Source organism: Engystomops pustulosus, chromosome 5 (assembly GCF_040894005.1).
Source record: "Engystomops pustulosus chromosome 5, aEngPut4.maternal, whole genome shotgun sequence".
Classification (NCBI taxonomy): Eukaryota; Metazoa; Chordata; class Amphibia; order Anura; family Leptodactylidae; genus Engystomops; species Engystomops pustulosus.
Genome location: NC_092415.1, coordinates 53,738,113 through 53,760,391, shown reverse-complemented (window position 1 = coordinate 53,760,391; position 22,279 = coordinate 53,738,113). Strand labels below are relative to the sequence as shown.

Here is a 22,279-nt window from a genome sequence, read left to right as displayed (position 1 = left end):
TGTATATTGTCTAATTAAGGGGGGTAGATGCCCCTGGATGCATACTGGTGCATACAACCCTTGTCTGCTGCAGAACATCATAATACAAACCTCAGTTGCTGTGGTACGTCATACTACAGTTGCTACCGCAGCAGCGCGAAACATCATAATATATACCTCATCTTCTGCAGAAAATCATAATATACACCTCATCTGCCGCAGATCCTCAGCTTTTATAATTCCCACAGAGGTAAAAAGGAGTTCCAAATAAAAACTTAGAGCAACAGTAAGCTATATAAAAAGATATATTTGAGCAAGCCAAAAAAATAGAAAAGTAAAATAATAGTATATATGGTGCATAGAATGCAAGAAGGGCATATGAATTGCAGTATTATTAAATATAGTAATTAGTGTAATAAACATAGTTTATAGTTTACAGGACATTGGGGCTGTGACAGTTCATGCGACAGAAATTGTGGGTTGTGGGACATCAGACAATCTGACTGATTCAGACTCAGCGCAGGATTTAAGATTTAATTTGTGTCGCAAGACAATGCACTTACATACACCAGGAAGAGGATGGTGAACTCCGGCGGACCTGAGCAGGTAAGCAACACATGCAGGATATCTGGCGCACAATCTTCGTGAATCGCGGCAGAGGGCATTCCGGTTGGACAGTGCATTTTCGGGGATTGGGTAGGACGGGTAAGTAAATGTACCCCACTGTATCTGTCCTGAAATTCAGTCCCTTTGGAGATCTTGTATCCAAGTTAAAGGGGTTCTCAGGAGGTGGAAAAACATGGCTGCAGTCTTCCAAAAACAGCACCACACCTGACCATGGTTACTGCCAGTACTGCAGCTCAGCTGTATAGAAATGAATGGAGCTTAGTTGCAATACCACACACTACCCATGGTCAGGTGAGGCGCTGTTTTTGGAAGACTGCAGCCATGTTTTTCCACCTCCAGAGAACCCCTTTAAGGATCCATATAACTTCCCGAATGCAGAGCTTGTGTGTTCTATCTCTGTCCCTATCGCCAACCCTCAAGGGAAACAGTAACCCTTTCTATTCCTGTTACAGCTAAGGTTGATATATCCCCTTGATGTTTTTGTAAAGAATGTTTAGAATGCACTTACATACAAATTCAACAATCTTGTATGTAACCCGGGGACTGCCTGTACATATTTTGTATTGCAGTTTATAAACAATTTTATTTTCCACTGTTTCATAGCATGGTTATCAGTAAATACAGACATTTTCCACCACATTTGTCAGATCCATTAATACTAAGCTATGTCTCATGTGGCATTCTGATACGAACAGTGATGGCTATACTGAATTACCAATAATCCAGCTCCATGTGGCAGCCAAAATTTTTTAAGCTCATGAGCTGATAACATCAGTAAATATTTTTCAATAATAGCCATTCTCAGTATACTGCTCACTATAGGTTGTGAAGAAGATCGCTTGTCTCCTATCATTGATTGAACAGTTTTTGTGTCTGGTTTTACAAAGACGAGTTTGAGATATCTTATTGGCTATATTTTTAGCTCTTTTCAAAATATGTTCACTATACCCTCTTTGTCTGAGTCTGTCCATTATAACCTCATATTCCTGCTCAAAAAGTTGTTGGGAACTGCAACTTCTACAAGCCCATATGTATTCCTTACTGGTAGGTTTTTATTATATGCTTGGGGTAGCAGCTTGTTTCTTATAATACTGTATTACCACATGTGGGTTTGTGATATAATTTTGTATCAATACAATTGAACCTAGAATTTCCGATTAGAATGAGATCCAGTTATGGAATTTTGGTTTTGTTGGTGTCGTATGTGAATGCAAGATTACAGCGATTTGCATTAATATAGGCCAGAAAACCGATGACGCCCTGCTTCTCCTAACCCCATATGGGCAGGGCACCATACCAATATATGTGGCTTCTGAATATGTTAGATGAACCATACAAAAAAATCTTGTATTCTTATAACATCTCCTGGACAGTTCTTCAACAAGATCTTCTTCAACCGCAGATCTATCCATTAGGAGTAAGGAACCTACCATAAGGAAGCCACTTTCAGAAGTGGATATGATTATAGATTCCTCCTGCCGGTCTCTGCCATAATCTGTAACTGAATAATCCTTGAACAAAACATAACTTGTTAATTAACATATTACTAAAATAAAAGCTAGTACATGCCCCAGTAGCCTCTTCAGTTTATTTACATATCATATCACGAAAGTTTAACACGTTAGGTTCTATGATTATTAAATTACAGATTAGGGCAGAGACAGGCAGGCGGAATCTACAATGAGGTCTACTTTTGATAAAGGAAAGTTTATAGAAGCATCTGTCAGGACTGCAGCACCTTTCTGTATGTTAGCGATGGAAGATATAAGAACCTCCATAGGAATTTTACTCTGTACATCCCCCACATCAGGACTGAAGGGCCCAATATGCTGCTTCATTTGGTTTAAGTGCATCTAACATATTTCCATCTCTATCCAAGTAATCCCTTCACCTTCGTATCCATAGGATCCCAAAGGAACCCCATGTCTTCAGTTGGATGGGAACACCTACAGGAGATTTTTGTAATGGAGCGTTCTATGTGTGGTGGGGTACCCCAGGAGGAAGTTACTTTTGAATTAAAGGGATTATTCCTAGGACAGTAAAATGAAAGTAACAAATTTTTGTCTGGACATTTCCACTCTGGAAATTAGGAGATAGTGTATTGTGTATAGAGAAGATACATTTCCTCTTTTTCACTTAGACTTAGGTTCTATTCTTTCTTCAATGTCCATAGTAGCCCTGACCATCTTAAACCCCTTAAGGACGTAGAGTGCCAAGAGGTTAATAAGCATTTAGTGGAATCAATACATTAATTGATGACCTGCAAGTTCATTCTCAGGTAATGAAGAGATGGAATAGTCTTTACGAATGACTTCCTTGAGGATCTTTCATAACCAGCCTTTGACTATGGGTACCTTTAGTTGATCTCTGCACCTTCTCCTTGATAATCCCACTGAGGGATTGAAGCCATGAGGAATATTCCTCTGCCCCAATTTTTCCCCACACCCCATAAAAAGCTTTACTGACTCACTACCAGTTACCGGTCAGAGTTTGATTTTCAGGAAGGTCCCGTCTCTCGGAAGCGATGATAGCCACAATATGTTCAATGCATCAGACATCCATCCGTTTAATGCATCCTATTTAAATCCCCTGCCTGGCGATTAGCCACGCCCACTTCAGGTCACTGTCGAAATGTATGAGGAGGGGGGGGGGGAGATATAAAAAGTTTGAGATTTTACCTCTAACAAAATGCCAGAAGAGCCAAATCCTTTAGGATCCTCCTGGTAATACTCATGGGGTATAAAGCATGTCTGCTGAGATATGGGAAGTCAGGGAATGGGAATGCTCTACTTGTCCGACAGTGCTGCAACCCCATGCACCAGCATCCTGGGAAAATAGCAGTACCGGCCTTGCATCAGGCACACTGCTCATCATCTGGGTTTTGGGAGCACAACTATGGTGGGACCCCCTTCTGGTATGCAGTGACTGCTATGCAGCAATCCTTTCCAATAGAACTCACAATCCACTACTCAAGGGGTTAGCTACAGTACTTTGGAGCAAATGAAATCTGGCCCCTTCACCACAGGTCCACTCAAGAAGAACGAAATAATTTCCCCATGTACAGGGAAAAGGAAGTGTTCAATGAACTTATGGGTAGGTGTTCCATAAGAACATCAAAGTAAATCCGGTGTTTAGGAAAAAAGAAAATAACATACAAAATGCACAGACGTTAGCTTTTATTATTGCTATAAATACAAAAATTAGTACAATTTACAAAATTACAAAAAATTGTTTTAAATCAGGAACACCACATCATCTGCCAACATGACCTGGTTGTCATTCTGCATATTGTCCAGCGCTTCCTTTACTTCAGAAAGCTCAAACGAGTCATGATTTCCTTTATTGATCAGTTCCAGCAGCTGATTGACAGAAACAGACTGGGAGCGTGTTGTCTTGAATGCTTTTAAGAGAGCAGCTTTAAATTCTTTTATCCTATGAAAAAAAAAAAAAACAGACTTCTTATAAGATGGGCCCCTTGAAAACAAGTTTCCAGAAATTGGCAGTAATAGCAAAAGAATAGCAAAAGTATAATAAAATCAACATCTTTCAACCCTGCACTTTGCATAACTGGAATATCACTGGTTAATGGTATGATAACTATTCCCAGAAGACAAATCTGGAGTGACAGTAGTATTTAATAAGTTAATTTAGCTTAAAATATTCATAACAGTGGGTACGGAAAGTATTTAGACACCCTTTAAAAAATTTTTACGCTGTTTCATTGCAGCCAATTGGCAAAATCCAAAAAGTTCTTTATTTGCTAAAAGCAGATATTTTTGCTATTTTTCTTAAACAAGAAAAACTGAAATATCAGTCATAAGTATTCAGACTAGATATGAGCGAACATACTCGTCCGAGCTTGATGCTCGATCGAGCATTAGCGTACTCGTAACTGCTCGTGGCTCGGACGAATACTTCGCCCGCTCGAGAAAATGGCAGCTCCCGCCGTTTTGCTTTTTGGCGGCCAGAAACAGAGCCAATCACAAGCCAGGAGACTCTGCACTCCACCCAGCATGACGTGGTACCCTTACACGTAGATAGCAGTGGTTGGCTGGCCAGATCAGGTGACCCTGGGATAGACTAGCCGCTGCCCGCGCTGCTCGGATCATTCTCTGTCTGGATGCCGCTAGGGAGAGAGCTGCTGCTGGTCAGGGAAAGCGTTAGGGTGTTCTATTAGCTTACTGTTAGGCAGGAGTGATTCTACAACAACCCAACAGCCCTTCTTAGGGCTACAATAACGTTATACATTTTTTTTTTATTTGCTTGTGGCTGGGCTTGGTGGCAGCTAGTACCATATTGTGAGGAATTTGCAGGGGGACTTGCTACCGTTGTGTTTAGCTCTTAGTGACACACATATCCACCTCAAACACCAAAGTGGGAAAATTTATTAGGGGTTTGATTTCAATTAGGCACAGTCTGCCAGTTTATTTTTATTTTACGTTTATTTTTTTAATAACTCAGTGTCATCTCATCTGGCATAGTAGTGTGCTTTCATACTTGGCTAGAAAATAGCCATAGGAGAATCCAAACGGCTTACTTACGCCTACAGTAGCGTTATATATATTTGATTTCTGGTTGATCTGCTGGTGGCTGTACTTGCTGCAGTGCATCTACTAGCAAATTGTGAGCAATTTGGAGTGAGACTTGCAACCGCTGTGTTTTGCGCTTAGTGACGCACATATCCATCGCAAAGACCGAAGTGGGAAAATTTATTAGGGCCCGGGGTTGTATTTCAATTAGGCACAGTCTGCCATTTCCTTTTTTATTTTACGTTTATTTTTTTCATAACTCAGCGTCATCTCATCTGGCATAGCAGTGTGCTTTCATACTTGGCTAGAAAATAGCCATAGCAATAGGATAGCATCGTTTGGTTTTAAAAACTAAAAAACACAAAAAAAAACAAAACAAAAAAAAGTAAAAAAAAAAATTAAAGTTATAACTCTCATTTTCAAAATGTTTAACCCGAGGGTTAGGGGTAGAGGACGAGGGTGGGGACGTGGGCGTCCAACTACTGCAGGGGTCAGAGGCCGTGGTCCTGGGCGGGGTGAGACACCACCTGCTTATGAGGGAGCAGGGGAACGCCGCAGAGCTACACTCCCTAGGTTCATGTCTGAAGTTACTGGGACTCGTGGTAGAGCACTGTTGAGGCCAGAACAGTGCGAACAGGTGATGTTGTGGATTGCCGACAATGCTTCGAGCAATTTGTCCACCAGTCAGTCTTCCACACAGTCCACCCATGTCACCGAAATCGGCACTCCAGCTCCTGCACCTCAGCCTCCTCCCCCCCAGTCTGCCCCCTCCCAGGAAAATTTGGCATTTGAACCGGCATACTCTGAGGAACTGTTTTCTGGACCCTTCCCACAGTCACAAACCACTTGTCCGGTTGCTGCTGAGCAATTTTCCGATGCCCAGGTTTTCCACCATTCGCAGTCTGTGGGGGATGATGACCTTCTTGACGTAGTGGAAGAAGTGTGTAAAGAGGTGTCCGACGATGAGGAGACACGGTTGTCAGACAGTGGGGAAGTTGTTGTCAGGGCAGGAAGTCCGAGGGGGGAGCAGACTGAGGGATCGGAGGATGATGAGGTGACAGACCCAAGCTGGGTTGATAGGCCGGGTGAACACAGTGCTTCTGAGACGGAGGAGAGTCCTCGACCAGAACAGGTTGGAAGAGGCAGTGGTGGGGCCAGACGGAGAGGCAGGGCCAGAGCTGGTGCATCAGCGCCAAATGTGTCAACTAGTGAAGCTCCCGTGGCGAGGGCTCCTGCGGCGAGGGCTAGATTTTCAGAAGTCTGGAGGTTCTTTAAGGAAACACCGGATGACCGACGGACTGTGGTGTGCAACATTTGCCAAACCAGGATCAGCAGGGGTTCCACCACTAATAGCTTAACTACCACCAGTATGCGCAGGCATATGAATGCTAAACACCCCACTCAGTGGCAACAAGCCCGTTCACCTCCGGCCGTGCACACCACTGCTCCTTCCCCTGTGTCAGCTGATAGTCAGCCCCCTGCCCAGGACCCTGCCACAAAAACCCCATCGTCGCCTCCACGATCCTCCACAGCATCCACCAGCGTTCAGCTCTCCATACCCCAGACGCTGGAGCGGAAACGCAAATATAGTGCAACCCACCCGCACGCCCAAGCCCTTAATGTCCACATCTCCAGATTGCTCAGCCTCGAGATGCTGCCCTATAGGCTAGTAGAGACCGAGGCCTTTCGCAACCTCATGGCGGCGGCCGCCCCTGGGTATTTGGTCCCCAGCCGCCACTACTTTTCCCGATGTGCCGTCCCAGCCCTGCACCAGCACGTGTCAGACAACATCATCCGTGCCCTGATCAACGCCGTTTCTGACAAGGTCCACCTGACCACGGACACGTGGACGAGTGCTGCCGGCCAGGGCCACTATATATCGCTGACGGCACATTGGGTTAACTTGGTGGAGGCTGGGACCGAATCTGACCCTGCGGCTGGTCATATACTGCCGACGCCGAGGATTGCGGGGCCTACCTCGGTCCAGGTGTTTCAGGCCTACTATGCCTCCTCCTCCTCCCACTCCTCCTCCGAACTACCATCCGTGGGCATGGCGCCATCAGTCGGTAGCTCTAGGCACAGCAGCAGTGCCGTCGCTAAGCGACAGCAGGCGGTGCTCAAACTGCTGAGCCTAGGCGATAAAAGGCACACCGCCCAAGAACTATTACAGGGCATCACGGCGCAGACTGATCTGTGGCTGGCACCGCTGAACCTGAAGCCAGGCATGGTTGTGTGTGACAACGGCCGTAACCTGGTGGCGGCTATGCAACTCGGCAGACTGACACATGTGCCATGCCTGGCCCATGTGTTAAATCTGATAGTTCAGCGTTTCCTCAAGACATACCCCAATCTGTCTGATTTGCTCACGAAGGTGCGCCGCATCTGTGCGCATTTCAGGAAGTCCAGCACAGATGCTGCCACTCTCAGGGAAGCGCAGCGCCGCCTCCAACTGCCCGCTCACCGACTGTTGTGCGACGTGCCCACGAGCTGGAATTCAACACTGACCATGTTATCCAGAGTTTACCAGCAGCGCCGAGCGATTGTAGACTGCCAGATGTCAACTTCCACCAGAACTGGTAGTCAGGTCAGTCAGCTTCCTCAAGTCTACAATGAGGAGTGGACGTGGATGTCTGATATCTGTCAGGTGCTGAGTAACTTTGAGTCAACACAGATGGTCAGTGGCGATGCCGCCATCATCAGCCTCACCATCCCGCTGCTTGGCCTGTTGAAAAACTCTCTGGTCAGCATGAAGTCGGAAGCTTTGCGCTCGTCACAAGAGACGGGGGAAGAAGATTCCCTTGTTGATAGCCAAAGCACCCTTAGGTCTGTTTCTCAGCGCATATCGGAGGAGGTGGAGGAGGATGAGGATGAGGAGGAAGAGGAGGAGAATGTTGGCGAGACACAAGAGGGGACCATTGTTGAGTCCTTCACTGTTCAGCGTGTATGGGCAGAAGAAGAGGAGTTGGAGGAGTTGGAGGAGGAGGAAATGGACAGTCAGGCCAGTGAGGGGAGTGAATTCTTACGCGTTGGTACTCTGGCGCATATGGCAGATTTCATGCTAGGCTGCCTATCCCGTGACCCTCGCGTTCAAAGAATTTATTCCAGCACCGATTACTGGGTGTTCACTCTCCTGGACCCACGGTACAAGCAAAATCTTTCCACTCTCATCCCTGGAGAGGAAAGGAGTGTGAGAATGCATGAATACCAGCAGGCCCTGGTGCACAAGCTGAAACAGTATTTCCCTTCTGACAGCGCTAGCGGCAGAGTGCGTAGTTCTGCGGGACAAGTAGCGAGGGAGAGTAGGCGAGCAGGCAGCTTGTCCAGCACTGGCAAGGGTACGCTTTACAAGGCTTTTGCCAGCTTTATGTCACCCCAGCAAGACACTGTCACCTGTCCCCAGTCTCGGCAGAGTAGGGCTGATCTTTACAGAAAGATGGTGAGGGAGTACGTAGCTGACCATACCATCGTCCTAAATGATCACACAGCTCCCTACAACTACTGGGTTTCAAAGCTGGACATGTGGCACGAACTGGCGCTGTACGCCTTGGAGGTTCTTGCCTGCCCTGCCGCTAGCGTCTTGTCCGAGCTGGTTTTCAGTGCAGCTGGTGGCATCATCACCGATAAGCGTACACGCCTGTCGACTGACAGCGCTGACAGGCTGACGCTTATTAAGATGAATAAAGCCTGGATTTCTCATAATTTCCAATCTCCACCAGGTGAAGGAAGCTCAACCTGAATAATTTATCCACTCCTCCTCCTCATTTTCCTCCTTCTCCTCCTCTTTGTACAGTAAAGCAGAGGAAACTGGCTATTTTTTGACAGGGCCCACTGGTTCTAGCTATAGTACTTTATGCATTTAATTTTTCTGGAGGGCCACCGACCCGGTCCTCTGTTTTAAACAATTTTTGGGAGTGCCACATACAGGCACTCAATCTATTCCATTTTTCTGGATGGCCACCTACCTGCTCCTCTGGTTTGAAAGCTTTTTTGGACTGCCACATACAGGCACTATCCAAATTAAATTGTCTCCATAGCAGCCTCCACACGTTGTCTCCATTGCTACCTCCAAAAGTCGTCCATATAGCTGCCTCCATACATCGTCCCCTTATCAAACGAGGTGTGTCAGGCCGAAATTTGGGTTGTTTTCATGGATTCCATGTTAACTTTGTCGCCACCCTGCTGTGTTATCCACAAAATATACTGGCAAACTTTTATCATTTACCAATATTATTTCAGCGCTTCTTGCGCATCTGTTTACATTCCCCTCACCCGCCATATCCTAAACTTATAAGAACGCTACTACACTTGATCTTATACAAAAGGTTCTTAGAAGTGCTGTTTGGGGAGTAGCCTAGAGACCGGGGCTTGGATTGGCGAAAGCTCACCTGGCAGCGGAGCGCCAGCTCCATGCCAAGATCCAACTAACATAGTTTTAACTGCAGCACCTTTAATCTACTACTAGTTCACTGCCTCCATACATGGTCCCCTTATCAAACGAGCTGTGTCAGGCAGAATTTTGGGTTGTTTTCATGGCTTCCATGTTAACTTTGTCGCCACCCTGCTGTGTAATCCACAAAATATACTGGCAAACTTTTATCATGTACCGATATTATTTGAGCGCTTCTTGCTCACCTCCTTTGGTTCCTCTCTGCCACCCATTGGTTTTAAGCCTGAGTCCATTTAGGGTATGTCGCCATGCCACTCTCTAGCCTGCCGCTGCTGCCGCTGCCTCTGCATGCCGTCCCCTATAGTGTCAGGGTCAATTATTGGATGTTTTACATGCTATCTAGCTTCATTCTGTCACTCTGTCATGGCCATGCTGTTGCCCATAATTTTGGCATAATGGTGCGATTAAGCAGCCTCAGAGGCATCCATGCATGCTGCCCCTGCTGTTTCCTGTCCATTTCCGTGGTGTTTCCATCCTTTTCTGAGGTTCCCAGGTGTTTGGCCAAGCTTCCCTGTGCAGAGCCTTGGTCCCCTTGAAAAATGCTCGAGTCTCCCATTGACTTCAATGGGGCTCGTTATTCGAGACGAGCACTCGAGCATCGGGAAAAGTTCGTTTTGAATAACGAGTACCCGAGCATTTTAGTGCTCGCTCATCTCTAATTCAGACCCTTCCTTGCTATTGAATAGAAGCACATTTTGAGCTAGTACAAACATGAGGTTTTTTTGGAATGATTTCTTCCTTGCAGATACTCTACATTTCCCTCAGATTGGATGGTGAGCGTTGGTGAACGCCATTTTCAATTCTCTCCAGTGATGCTTAATTGGGCTTAGGTCAGGGCTCTGGGTGGGCCGGTCAAGAATGGTCACAGTAGTTCTGAAGTCACTGCTATGTTATTTTCACTTAGCGGCATTGTCTTTTTGGAAGGTGAATCTTTGGCCCAGTCTTCGGTCGAGAGCACTCTAGAAGAGGTTTTTATCCAGGTTTTTATCCAGGTTCATCTCATCAGACTAGATAATCTCAATCTGCGAGTCCTTCATGTATTTTTTTGCAAACTGTATGCAGCTTTTATATGTCTTGCACTGAGGAGAGGCTTCCATCAGCACACTCTGCCATAATGCTTTGACTGGTGGAGGCTGCAGTGATTTTTGACTTTATGCACCTTTCTCCCATGGCCCTACTGCATCTCTGGGGCTCAGCGATAGATCTTGGGTTTCTCCTTTACCGCTCTCACCAAGGCTCTTCTCCCACAATTGCTATGGCTGGATGGCCGGTCGATAAAGAGTTGTGGTCATCCCAAACTTCCTCCATTTAAGGATTATGGAGGCCACTGTGCTTTTAGAAATCTTGCTGCAGAAATAATTTTTTATAATGTTGGCCAGATCTGTGCCTTGTCACAATTCTGTCAGAGCTCCTTGAGCAGTTCCTTAAATGTCATGATTATCATGTACTCCGACATGTACCGTGAGGTTTTAAATAGACAGTTGTGTGCCATTCCCAATCAAGTCCAATCAGTTTAATTAAACAGCTGGGCAATGAAGGAGTAGAACCATTTCAAGAAGGATTAGGAGGAAATGGACATCATGTGAGTTAAATATGAAGGTCACAGCAAAGGGTCTAAATACTTAAGACCATGTGCTAGTTCAGTTTTTATTGTTTAACAAATTTTATTGTTTAACAAATGAAACTAAGGATGAACATAATGACAACTGATTAGCATACCTCTTTTGACTCAATGAACTCTTGGATTTGAGGTCATCCTGACTTTGAGTAATCTTCCTGGGAGTTCTTGCGCTCTGAGTAAAAGCTATGGAATAAAAAATAAACAATATTTATTCAATACGCTGAGGTGATTTCTAAAACACAATAAACCTCTTATAACACATGCTGTGACATCATTATTTTAGAACATGACAAATTCAAAGCCTCAAGTATAGAAATCCAGGAAATGATCTACCAATTGGTTATAGATACAGACCATTAATGAGGTCAAATTCACCAGTCTGGCAGAATTTACATACATTCGTTCTGACTGTCATCCTGGCTAAAGGTATAGGGATCCATCGAATCTTGAGAGTCAGGCATTCTCCCTGCACGTCTTGAACTTTTCCTAGAGATTAAAAAAAAAAAAAAAGATTTGAACCCAGAATTAATTCTTAGAATGATTAAGATAAATCAGGGATTTACACAATTACCTTATTCCCTCTTGGCTTGGGGTCTCTTGAGTTAAATCTGGATCTTTTTCCACCTTCTTCTCCTTCGGCAATATCTATAAGGTAGTTTATTAAACCATATAGTTTTGCCCCATTTCAGGCATGTTGGATATTTCAAGCTGACCCCACATAACAGATTTTGGACATGAAAAACCAGATGACCTTGATGCCGCAGTCCTGTGTTTTTTTAATTACCCTTTTTTGCCCCACCCCTTCCTTTCAAACCATTTGTATTTAGAAGGTTTCCCTACAACATATGAGGGCTTGTTTTCTGTGGGCACATTGTACATCCTAGTGGAAGCAGATAACATTTCATGCAATATACTTGAGTATAAGCCGACCCGACTATAAGCAGAGGTACCCAATTTTAACAAAAAACCTGGGGACTCGAGTATAAGCCTAGGGTGGGAAAGGCATTGGTCCCAGCCCCCACCCAGTATATAGCCAGCCCCTGCTCCCCAGTATATACCAAGCCCCTCATACACAAATTAAAAAAAACTGTACTCACCACTCCGACGCCCACCGCACGTCCTCTTCTTGATAGCTGTGGGAGGCCAGCGGCAGGTCCTTGCGAGCTGATGTACATGTACACTGACGTTAGCCACTTGCTGACAACCTAGTGTGTGCACCACTATCATACACGGACCTGTCGCTGCCCGCACACTATGATGTCAGCAAGCGACACAAGAACCCGTTGATAGCCGTCCAGAGCAATCAAAAAGAGGACCTGTGGGGGAGTTGGAAAAGGGAGTACAGAGGTTTTTTTTTTTTTATAGACTCGAGTATAAGAGTTTCTTCAGCACATTTTTTGTGTTGAAACACTCAGCTTATACTCAAGTATATATGGTACAATAGACCGAAACAGTTTTTCCATTGCTTACAGGTTTCTTTTTTTATGGATTTTACTGTGCGGTCCAAAATGTCACATTTGCTTTATACTATCCTTTTAAATACCTTTAAGAAAATCTACCAGCCAAATCAAGCAAGATAAACCATGGACACTTACTCAAATTCAGGTAACATGACTGTGGTAATCTGTTGGTATTAGAAGGAAGGAGTCAATTGATAACTTAAAATTATGCTAATGAGCTAGGCACCCTACCCACTCTGATGTGGCTTTACAGGTTGTTACACTCTCTCCACGCTTCTTCCTTTTTGCACTTGTGCAGTGAGCACTTCCTGCTTGAACTTTTCTACACATGCTGAGACCCAGGAGGAGGGCAAAACAGTGCAAGCCCGATCACAGAGGTCCTAGTGCAAGCCCACCAATTAGTATCATTTTAAAAGTTTATTTTAAGAGCAAGGCAATGGATTACTTATACAAGATCACCGCAGTCACAGTGTCTGCATCTATAAGCAAGTGGTTTATCCAAGCTTGATTTGATGGTAGATTTTAATCAAATCACATTAGATTTGATTTGCATCAAAAGTCTACAAACCTTTTTGAAATATGCAAACTGAACAAGTTCGAGCGCCATTTCTGCATCCTGACGCTCAATGGTTTTACTCATTCTGACTTTAGCATGAGCCGTAGCCAATCGGATCATTGTTTCAAGTGCTCTGGCAGTAACTGGCATAGTCTAAATGGAGATCCAAAAAGAAAAAAGAAAAAACAAGCATTACAAACACCAATCATCTATTCCATGACTACAGAAATTTAGAATAGTTTCTTTCATTTCAGTCTTAAAATTGAGTCAAAAAGTAAAGTCACAAGACAAAAACTACATACGGTATATTGAATACATATGTACTATATGACAGGTATGGCAAAATGATTGGAAGAATAATTTAATTCATATTCCTCATATGCAATCTCAGTTTATATTTTTGCCCCCATCTCATACTGGACCATAATCCTGTAGGACAGCAATGGCGAACCTTTTAGAGACTCATTGCTACCTGTTCTTCCACATCTTTCAATTGTATGAGGTCACCAATACTGTTAAAAGAAGGAGGGTAAATTCAGACTATCATTGTAGCTTCTGCCCAGGGTCTCTCTGTACAGGAAGTATGGTTGGTGCAGCAGGATGACCTCTGTCAGAAGCTTCTCACTTTTCAAGCAGTTCCAAACAGCCAATGACGTGTCGCTTTAAAATAGCACTAAGATTTGGTGGATTTGGTCGTTTGGTGAACTCCTGGGGCAATGACCTGAGTGCCCACAGAAAGGGCTCCAAGTGCCACTGTTGGAGAGACCAGTCACCCATAAAAAAAAAAAAAAAAAGAAAAATCATTAAAAACTAGTGCCATCTCATATGCACCAGTGTTACGCTGCTAGCGCTACCGGAACCCCCCGATAAAGCTAGCAGGCACTGCTGTGAAGTACAAAAGGAACGCCGGAGCACGCTCAAAGCGGTCGGGTGGATTAATGAGGGGGGACCGCCTCCTAGTCCCCCCACCCATTCGTACATTCCTATTGTACAGCGCGGCAGTGTTTGTAATCAGAGGGTTCCGATAATGCTAGCAGGGTAACACTGCTGCATCTGAGATAGCAGCTCCAAGTGCTTTTTTTTGGGTGACAGGTCCTCTTTAAAGGGCATCTACCACCAGGATTAAATACTGTATGCAAATGAGCCTGAGGGGCTCCATTACCATCTATGGAGCCTGGAGCTCCTTCGGTTCATTTGCATACAGTCCATCCTGGTGGTAGATGTCCTTAACAGAACCCAAAAACAGATCTGTTAGTCCATCTGTGCATAATATCTGCAACATGTGCCTAAAACAGGAGTAATTAATACACTACAAAGGTGCATACCCTAGCCCGGTCATTGTTCATCTCATCGTGGCTCCGGAGTTTGGCATATTCCTGAGAGATGTGATCTGCAGCCTCATAAGTCAGTACCGGTTTTATCAGTTTGGCAACATGGATGTATTTTCGGATGAACTGCATGCTTACAATTTTAGATTTGCTGTGAATAAAAACAAATTAAAAAAAACAACAATATATAGGTTTCTAAATCAGGGCACATTTAGAAGACAGTGGCCGGACTGTGAAAAAATTGACCATATGCCGATTGGATATCACAGAACTACCAAAGTGCAGAAGAGAAGACCTTGTGCAACTTCATGATATATGACACAAAGAGACCCTGCTGTTTTGTAGAGAAGCATGGACTCCTTGCATCATATATCACCATGATGCTCAATGTCATGTCCTAAGCACTGTGGTCTGTCTGAAAACTGTCCACTGCATAGTTTGTTTATTACCGACTGACCACAGACCTGTGTTTTAGCCTCAAGCTAACAATATCCCCAATAATGGAGCATAGGTTACAAACTTTTTCCGGGGTCCATGAAGAAGATTATCATGTTTCTCATAAATCTGAAGCTCTTGGTCAGTGACATCAGTAGAATTTGGATCATCGGTTGCAAAAATCTCAACACTGCATCCTAGAGGCATTGCTGCATACAAGGAAAAAAAAAGTCAGGTCAGAACACTTATTAGATATCATAATTAAAGACAATAGTCTATAAGATGTTTTAAGAACCTGGTAACTCATGCAGATCGTTGAGAAGACCTGCCTGGATGAGGCTCTAACATACATTTTTGCAGTTTTTGCATCGTTTACTGACAAACCACGTGTTGCTGGTTCCGATCGAAGTGTTAAGGTCTAGAATTGGGAGAAGCTGCTCCCAGTTGTGCTTGAATTAGGTTTCCAAAAGGAACTCAAACAGATCATGTGAATGCAGCCTTAATGTCTCAGAATCAAAACACTTATGCAGAAAAAAGTGATCAAAGAAGCTTTATCATCAGGTCCAAGTAAAAATTTGTGTTGCCAAAATAATTCGAGTATAGAGGACTGTGGAAGAGGGATTTGGTGGATTGGGACATGAGGTGCGGGCATTTATAGTAGTCTATGACATGTCCACAAGCCCGATAAATACTTTACCTCTAAATGTTCACATATTATGAATGGTATTTGTTCAAAATGTATTACGCCATTGCAACTTTTTTTCTAGAAAACACTAAACAAGCCAAATATTTCATACCGTATCCATCCTGCTCCCCAGGAGTCCTATATCTGTGGATTCTTAACACATGGTCCGCTATTTCCCGATCATTGTCTGCATCCATTTGATCCAGAACTATGAACAGCAAGTCAAATCTTGACAGCAGGGAATCCTGTAAACCAATGTTTTCCATTGGGGTCCTATACTGGTCATACTATTAAAAGAAAAGATAATTCCAGCATAAAGAAATAAGTATTGTTCAGAACATACACAACATTAGATAAGTACTAGAAGCCTGAATAAATTGTAAAATCAAAAGGAATAACATTCATAGATTCAAGGCTAACAGCGAGTCCCATTGCACAGTTTAAAGCATTTTGAGATGCCATCAGTAAACCAGTGGTGCACACTGGTTTACTAAAGGAATAATAACTACAAGTTTTACACTTATCAATATAACATTATATAGTTGTGTTTACTTCACATTTTTAAACTATAAAATGTGAACTTAATGGCATAAAAAATTGCCAGTAAGGCAAATATAGGCTTGTAAAACTACCGTTTCTCAGTACTATCTACGTAGATCATTTTATCTAACCCGCAAGGAAACTTGAAGAGCCATGTTTTAAGGATCACTAATAGGAAACCGCACCATATGTGCATTGTCTAACACATACCCTTCCATAAACAGGATTGGCAGCAGCCAGAACACTGCAGCGGGCATTTAGTCTGGCTTGGATTCCAGCTTTTGCTATAGTCACACGACCTTGTTCCATGACTTCATGTATTGCAGTCCTGTCCATGTCTGACATCTTGTCAAACTCATCAATACAGACCACACCTCTATCAGCAAGTACCATAGCACCAGCCTCAAGACGTCTCTCCCCTAAAAAATAAAGATTACAAGATGTGCACTTTATCTAAACCCGGGTTTAAAAGTGAGTGCTGAGATTTCAGGAAACCATACCACATATGCACAAGAGATTAACTTACCTGTTTCTTGATCTGTGGTTACAGCAGCTGTTAAACCTACCCCAGAGGATCCCCTACCAGTGGTGGGAATGGCTCTTGGAGCAGTGTGCAACACGTAACGCAGAAGTTGGGACTTGGCAACTGATGGGTCTCCTGAAAAATGTAAAGTCTATGAATACTGTAAACCCTGTGACAAAGTGTACACTACGCAGTGCATCTATCATTTGTGATTTCTATTCCTTGCATGACTGATTCCCTGGCTCTAGCATTTGGCTTCCCAAATCTAATGACAAATGTTGCACAAATCAACTGAAAAGGTTCAAAGTTACACTTCATATGCAGAGATTTTGGGAAAGTTCAACATTTTAACCAAAGAGGCACTCATGGACCAACAAACAAGGCTTCAAACACCCAAAAGATTGGTAAAAACATTTTCCTGACTTTTGCACATCACTTGATAACACACCCCTCAATATGCTGAAATGTATAAAATGGCCCTTACCTATAAGGAGAACATTGATATCCCCTCTTATACGGGTTCCATTTTCAAGGACCTTCTCATTGCCTCCAAGCAGCATGCATAAAATGGCTTTCTTAATATAATCGTGACCATGAATGCTTGGGGCCAATGATTTGCTTAGCTGGTCAAAAATATCCTAATGAAAGAAAGTCAAATACAAAGGAATTCATAGGAAGAATGAGAACTTGCAAAAAAGCAAGTCAATTAAAAAAATACCTTTGAATGAATTTTGCAAAATTTCTTGATTTTGGCAACATCATCTGCAGAAAAAGTTGGCGCAATTTCTTTGCTCATCAGTTTGATGTTACTGGCCAACATGATCGTCCTATAAATTAAGGCAAGTTGTTATCTTCGGAAAACCAAAAGAAATTGCAAAGGAATTTGTCCAGACTAGCACATGCAAAACATCAAAGGATCGGGCTTTGGAAAATGTTGCCTCTTTAGTGCAAAGCTAAGTACAAAGGTCTAGGTGTTAAACAGGAATATGTACTCAATTTCACAATCTTATTTATTATGGCAGTGTGCTACCCAAACCGTTTTAATATGGTTATCACACAGCCACATTCACATCAACTGCCAATATGGTCATCCATTTTAGTGGCATATTGCCCACTGTACTGTGTCTGTATTCAGTGGTTGAGGGCATGTGCCAATATAAACAAAAAAATGTCTAAAAGAACATTCATGGGCATGAGGTCTTACAATCTGGGGCTTCACCAGAGGCCACAGTTGGCAGTTCGGTTAATCTGTAAGTCAGGTGCTCTTAGGCAGTCCCCAACTTAAGTACATCCTTGATACGGGCCCAAAAATTAAAAAAGGTGGGCATGACTCTGCGCACTAGGTGTGAAAGGGCCATGGTTCCAAGACAAACATTGCTCCAAACAACTCTACATCATCTACTTAGAAGACGTTGGGCAGGGCACCACAGAATTCTGCAACAACCCTTCCTTCACAGCCCTTCCTCTTTGCTATAAGTAAGTTCTCAATATTTTGAGCCTGGAAAAATGAGAAAGCACATTCTTTACCTAGAACTTATTGTAATTGTACCTGAATGTGCCAGATGTGAATCCTCCCTGCTTGGATGGTAAGCAGCGGTATATCCCCACTATCTGAACCCTGTCCCCAGGTTTACACTTGTCCACCAGATCATCATCTGCAATGATATCAACAGAGCGGGGCAGCTGTCCGGCTGGAGCTCTCTCAGGCATTTCTTGTATGCTTACAGTTTGATGATCTTTGTATGTGCTTAGACCATATTCTGTCTCCAGTGGATTGTTTTCTTCATCCTGAGACAGTACAGATTAATAATTACTATACTTTATAGTTGATTATATACATACACACATATTTACATAATATATCACTAACCTTGGTGGGGTAGATGGCACTGGATGGAAATGCCTCTAGTGTTGTGAGATCAGTATATTTCCTTTCCAGGGTCTTCTTTGTTGCTGGACAGTAATGGACACTTCTCATGACCTTGGGTCGGACCAAAGAACCTATTACATAAGACATTCACAATATAAACTAATAAACCTGCTGCGTGCCGACAAAACCAAAAAATCATTTGGTAATGATTTGCACCTTAAAGGGGGTTGTCCACTTTATGCACATTCCATTCTGTGTGTAGAGAAAAGTTACACAAATTTCCAATATACTTTCAGTATCAATTCTTTACACGTTTCGAACGGTCATGCAACAGGAAACTTAATTCTTTACTTCCTGTAGATAAACACCGGTCCATGGTCATGTGATGTCACACAGGTGTTTGGCTCCTTAGTATCACACAGCTCAATATAACGAAAGTTGCACCTGTGTGACATCACATGACCGTGCTATGGTGTTTATCGACAGGAAGTAAACAGAACAGTTTTCTGTTGCACGACAGATCTAGAAAAGCCATTAAGAATTGATAGATAAAGTATATTGGAAAATTGTATAATTTCTCTTTACACAAACAATATCAATTATTTGCTGGAATGTGTTCAAAGTGAACAACCCCTTTAGTGTTCCAATTATTAAACAGTGACTATAGATATGCATTTATTGCCCTTATTGCTCTGGAAGGTTATTTTAACATGATTAACAGTTTCCAATAGCCACTCTGCTAGCAGTATGCAACAAGACGAGGGAAGGCAGGGCAGTTCAATTCTGACTAAGTGTCCTCAAGCATTTTGAAACCAACATGGCAGAGGCTATTGAAACCTGTCATCATAAAAATGACCATCCCGATGACACGTTCCCTTTTATTGACGGCCAGTCATGTGTTTATTGCTGAAACCAAGCTAGAGTATTAAAACATATTTACATTTTGTAACAATTCCTTCAACACAGACCAGATTTCCCAAGAATCCTGCAGTCAGAGTACGGGGCGAAACATGTTTTGCTCCAAAACTGCCTTCAAATCCGATGCTGAACTCCTCAAACTGCTTGGCATATGTAGCATCAATGGAAGCTACCAAATCCTTCAAGGCTCTTTGAAATGCAACAACCTCCAGGAAAGCATTACTCAGCAATCTGCAATGATAACACAGTTGGTTACAATGTCCCAATAAAACTAGATTCATGGTCACACTGTATGTTACAAAAAAAATACAATGCAGCTGAATGTGGCATGATGGTAGTATCATGGGGAAAGCAAAATGTACAGCAAATTCAATCATTTCATGTTAGTGTTGATGGAGCTGGACCGGCTGCCAGGGAATAAGGAAGATGGGGGCCGTTTATGACAAAGAAAACAATATGCAGAAATATTTCACATGGAAACACTTACATATTAGCTCTGCGCTCATTTTTACGTCTCAGGTCATTCAGGTTGACAATTAAACGATGTTCGTTAGCACCAATCATGTCCCGAACTTTTCCATGGTAAACACCTTGATCTTGCTGCAAACATCAAGAAAGATACTTAATTCAGGAAGATTATCCTTGGGTTTGTATATCGTCCACAGTAAAAAATATATCCACACGAAACAACATATTCATGACATTTCACAGCAGATGCTCCTGGGCTCTCATTGGTCTATACTTTAAGGGCTCCCTCAATGCACAGTAGATGGGTAGAAATACCCCCACACCAGCTACTGGCAGAGGTAAGTGGATCCTTAAGTCAGTGATTGGCTAATGAAGCATCTCCAGCCATCTCTTGTGTGGTGAAACATCAAACTAGCAGGAAACCAGGAGCATCTGATCTACAATGGTGGGGGGATCAGAGAACACAAGTTATATTTGTAAAAACTCTACCATCACAATTCAATAATCGTGGCTACTTCTAAAATCAACTTTTAAAATTATGCTGATTGGCCAGAAGGGCACTGGGACATGTTAGAGCCCCTTAATGCTGCAATTTTACAGGCGGTTACACTCACCCTCCCCACTCCCTCTGCCACCTGTAATCAACAATAGAGAGCACAGAGTGAGAATGGTGAGGTTCTCACAGTGTAACAGCCTGTGCATCTACAGCATGACGGTATAACCAGTGTTCATCAGTAGAATACAGTTTAACATCAGGATTAACATTTGAATGGGGTAGTTGGCAGCAGGTAGGGCTCCGTTCACACCTGTCTGGGATTTTCATTACACTCTACATTTTAGGAATCTAAAAATGCGAAGTCTTCTGTCCCCCTTTGACTTCAATGGACTTTCTGCTACCCTTTTATTAAACAGTTTGGGGGGGGGGGGGGTGAAGTGAGACATTGGCTGCTCCGCTATTTTCTCCACCATATACTAACGGAGATGGGAATGCAGGTGTGAACATGGCCGTAGTTGTTGTGTATTGGCAAACCTGGCATTTCAATCACGTTCATTCAGATGTGATGTAAAACGGTCTGCAGCGTAAAATGAAATTCAGCTGCATAATGTCAATTGCTAATGCAGATTTTGCAAACCAAAACCATTGAAGGTCATGGAGGTGTGGAGCGCAATGGATTTCTGCATTTTTGGGGAAGGAGGACCTGATAGGAGATTTCTGTAGCAGTCATTTCCCTTTAGAAATTGTCTACATGTGTCTCCAGCTTAAAGGGGTTTTCCAAGGGAAAGAGACTGCCTTGTTGTAACAAGTGAAATGCAGAGGATGGTGGACACTTGGATAGGAAGTGGAAGTGATTTGTTATTTTAAAGGGGTGTTCCCATTTCAGCAAATTAATGTTATCGTTTTTATGATAAAAAAAATTATACAATTTTCCAATATACTTTCTGTATCAATTCCTCAAGGTTTTCTAGATCTCTGCTTGCTGTCATTATATAGGAAGCTTTGTTGTTTATTTCTAGTGGACAGAAATCTGACCATGATCACACAGGTGCACTGCTCATTAGTATCACAGAGAGATACGGCAAGCAGAGATCTAGAAAACCGTGTGGTATTGTTACAGAATGTATATTGAAAAATTGTATAACTTTTTATAATACAAACAATAACATTAATTTCCAGTAATGGGAATCCCACTTTAAGTTGCAAGGGAAGTGAAGCTAGAAAACCTCTAATGCCCGCAGCTTGTGTCACCCAGGAGCCTGGAATAGCGGGACTACAGGTGAATGAGCCTCAGGGGCTCCCCATACATCATGTAACCTGCCCCATCACTGCAGCTCATGTCCCGCACATCAACGCCGCCCGCGGGGCAGCAGCCTCTGACTGGTAGTGACACGCAGTCACCAGCAGGTGGCGCTGTGTACTACACTATAACCGAGCGTTCCGCACATCATCGTCCAGGAAGTCGAGGTATTCCCTCTGCGCCTCCCGCAGCTCCTGGTCCTCCAGGCCGCCCTGGTAATCCATCCTCCATGCACGCCTCGCGCGTGCTCCGCCCCCTGCATATGAGCCCGCGCCTCCCTCACGTGACCCGACCAAGGCTCCGCCCCCAGCCCCGGGACGTTTGTGGTGTTGTAGGGACAGTATGAGGAGGTCCGGGATGTAGTTCTGACCAGGGCAACATTGGGGAGATGATGGGGGTAGTGGTGCTGTGCTTATGGCCATGAGTTTCTTGTTTGTGGACTTGTTGGAAATCACCTGAAAGGACGTGACAGGGACTTGTGGTCCCTACTGTTAGGG

The 22,279-nt window shown here is 43.4% G+C and overlaps 1 protein-coding gene across 1 annotated transcript; it reads right to left on the bottom strand.

Annotated features, from left to right (window-relative positions):
* Nucleotides 1–3,765: 3,765 nt before the first annotated feature.
* On the bottom strand, nt 3,766–22,079 carry LOC140132787 (maternal DNA replication licensing factor mcm3). The gene is made up of 17 exons (XM_072152009.1): nt 21,929–22,079; nt 20,006–20,118; nt 19,541–19,749; nt 18,601–18,731; nt 18,280–18,518; nt 17,449–17,557; nt 17,215–17,368; nt 16,734–16,865; nt 16,418–16,626; nt 15,780–15,954; nt 15,068–15,191; nt 14,545–14,698; nt 13,232–13,372; nt 11,775–11,848; nt 11,601–11,689; nt 11,302–11,386; nt 3,766–4,038 (listed from the first exon to the last, which is right to left on the bottom strand). Exons 1-17 carry the CDS (start codon nt 22,004–22,006, stop codon nt 3,840–3,842), a joined length of 2,415 nt encoding a protein of 804 aa, XP_072008110.1. The 5' UTR covers nt 22,007–22,079; the 3' UTR covers nt 3,766–3,839.
* Nucleotides 22,080–22,279: the final 200 nt, after the last annotated feature.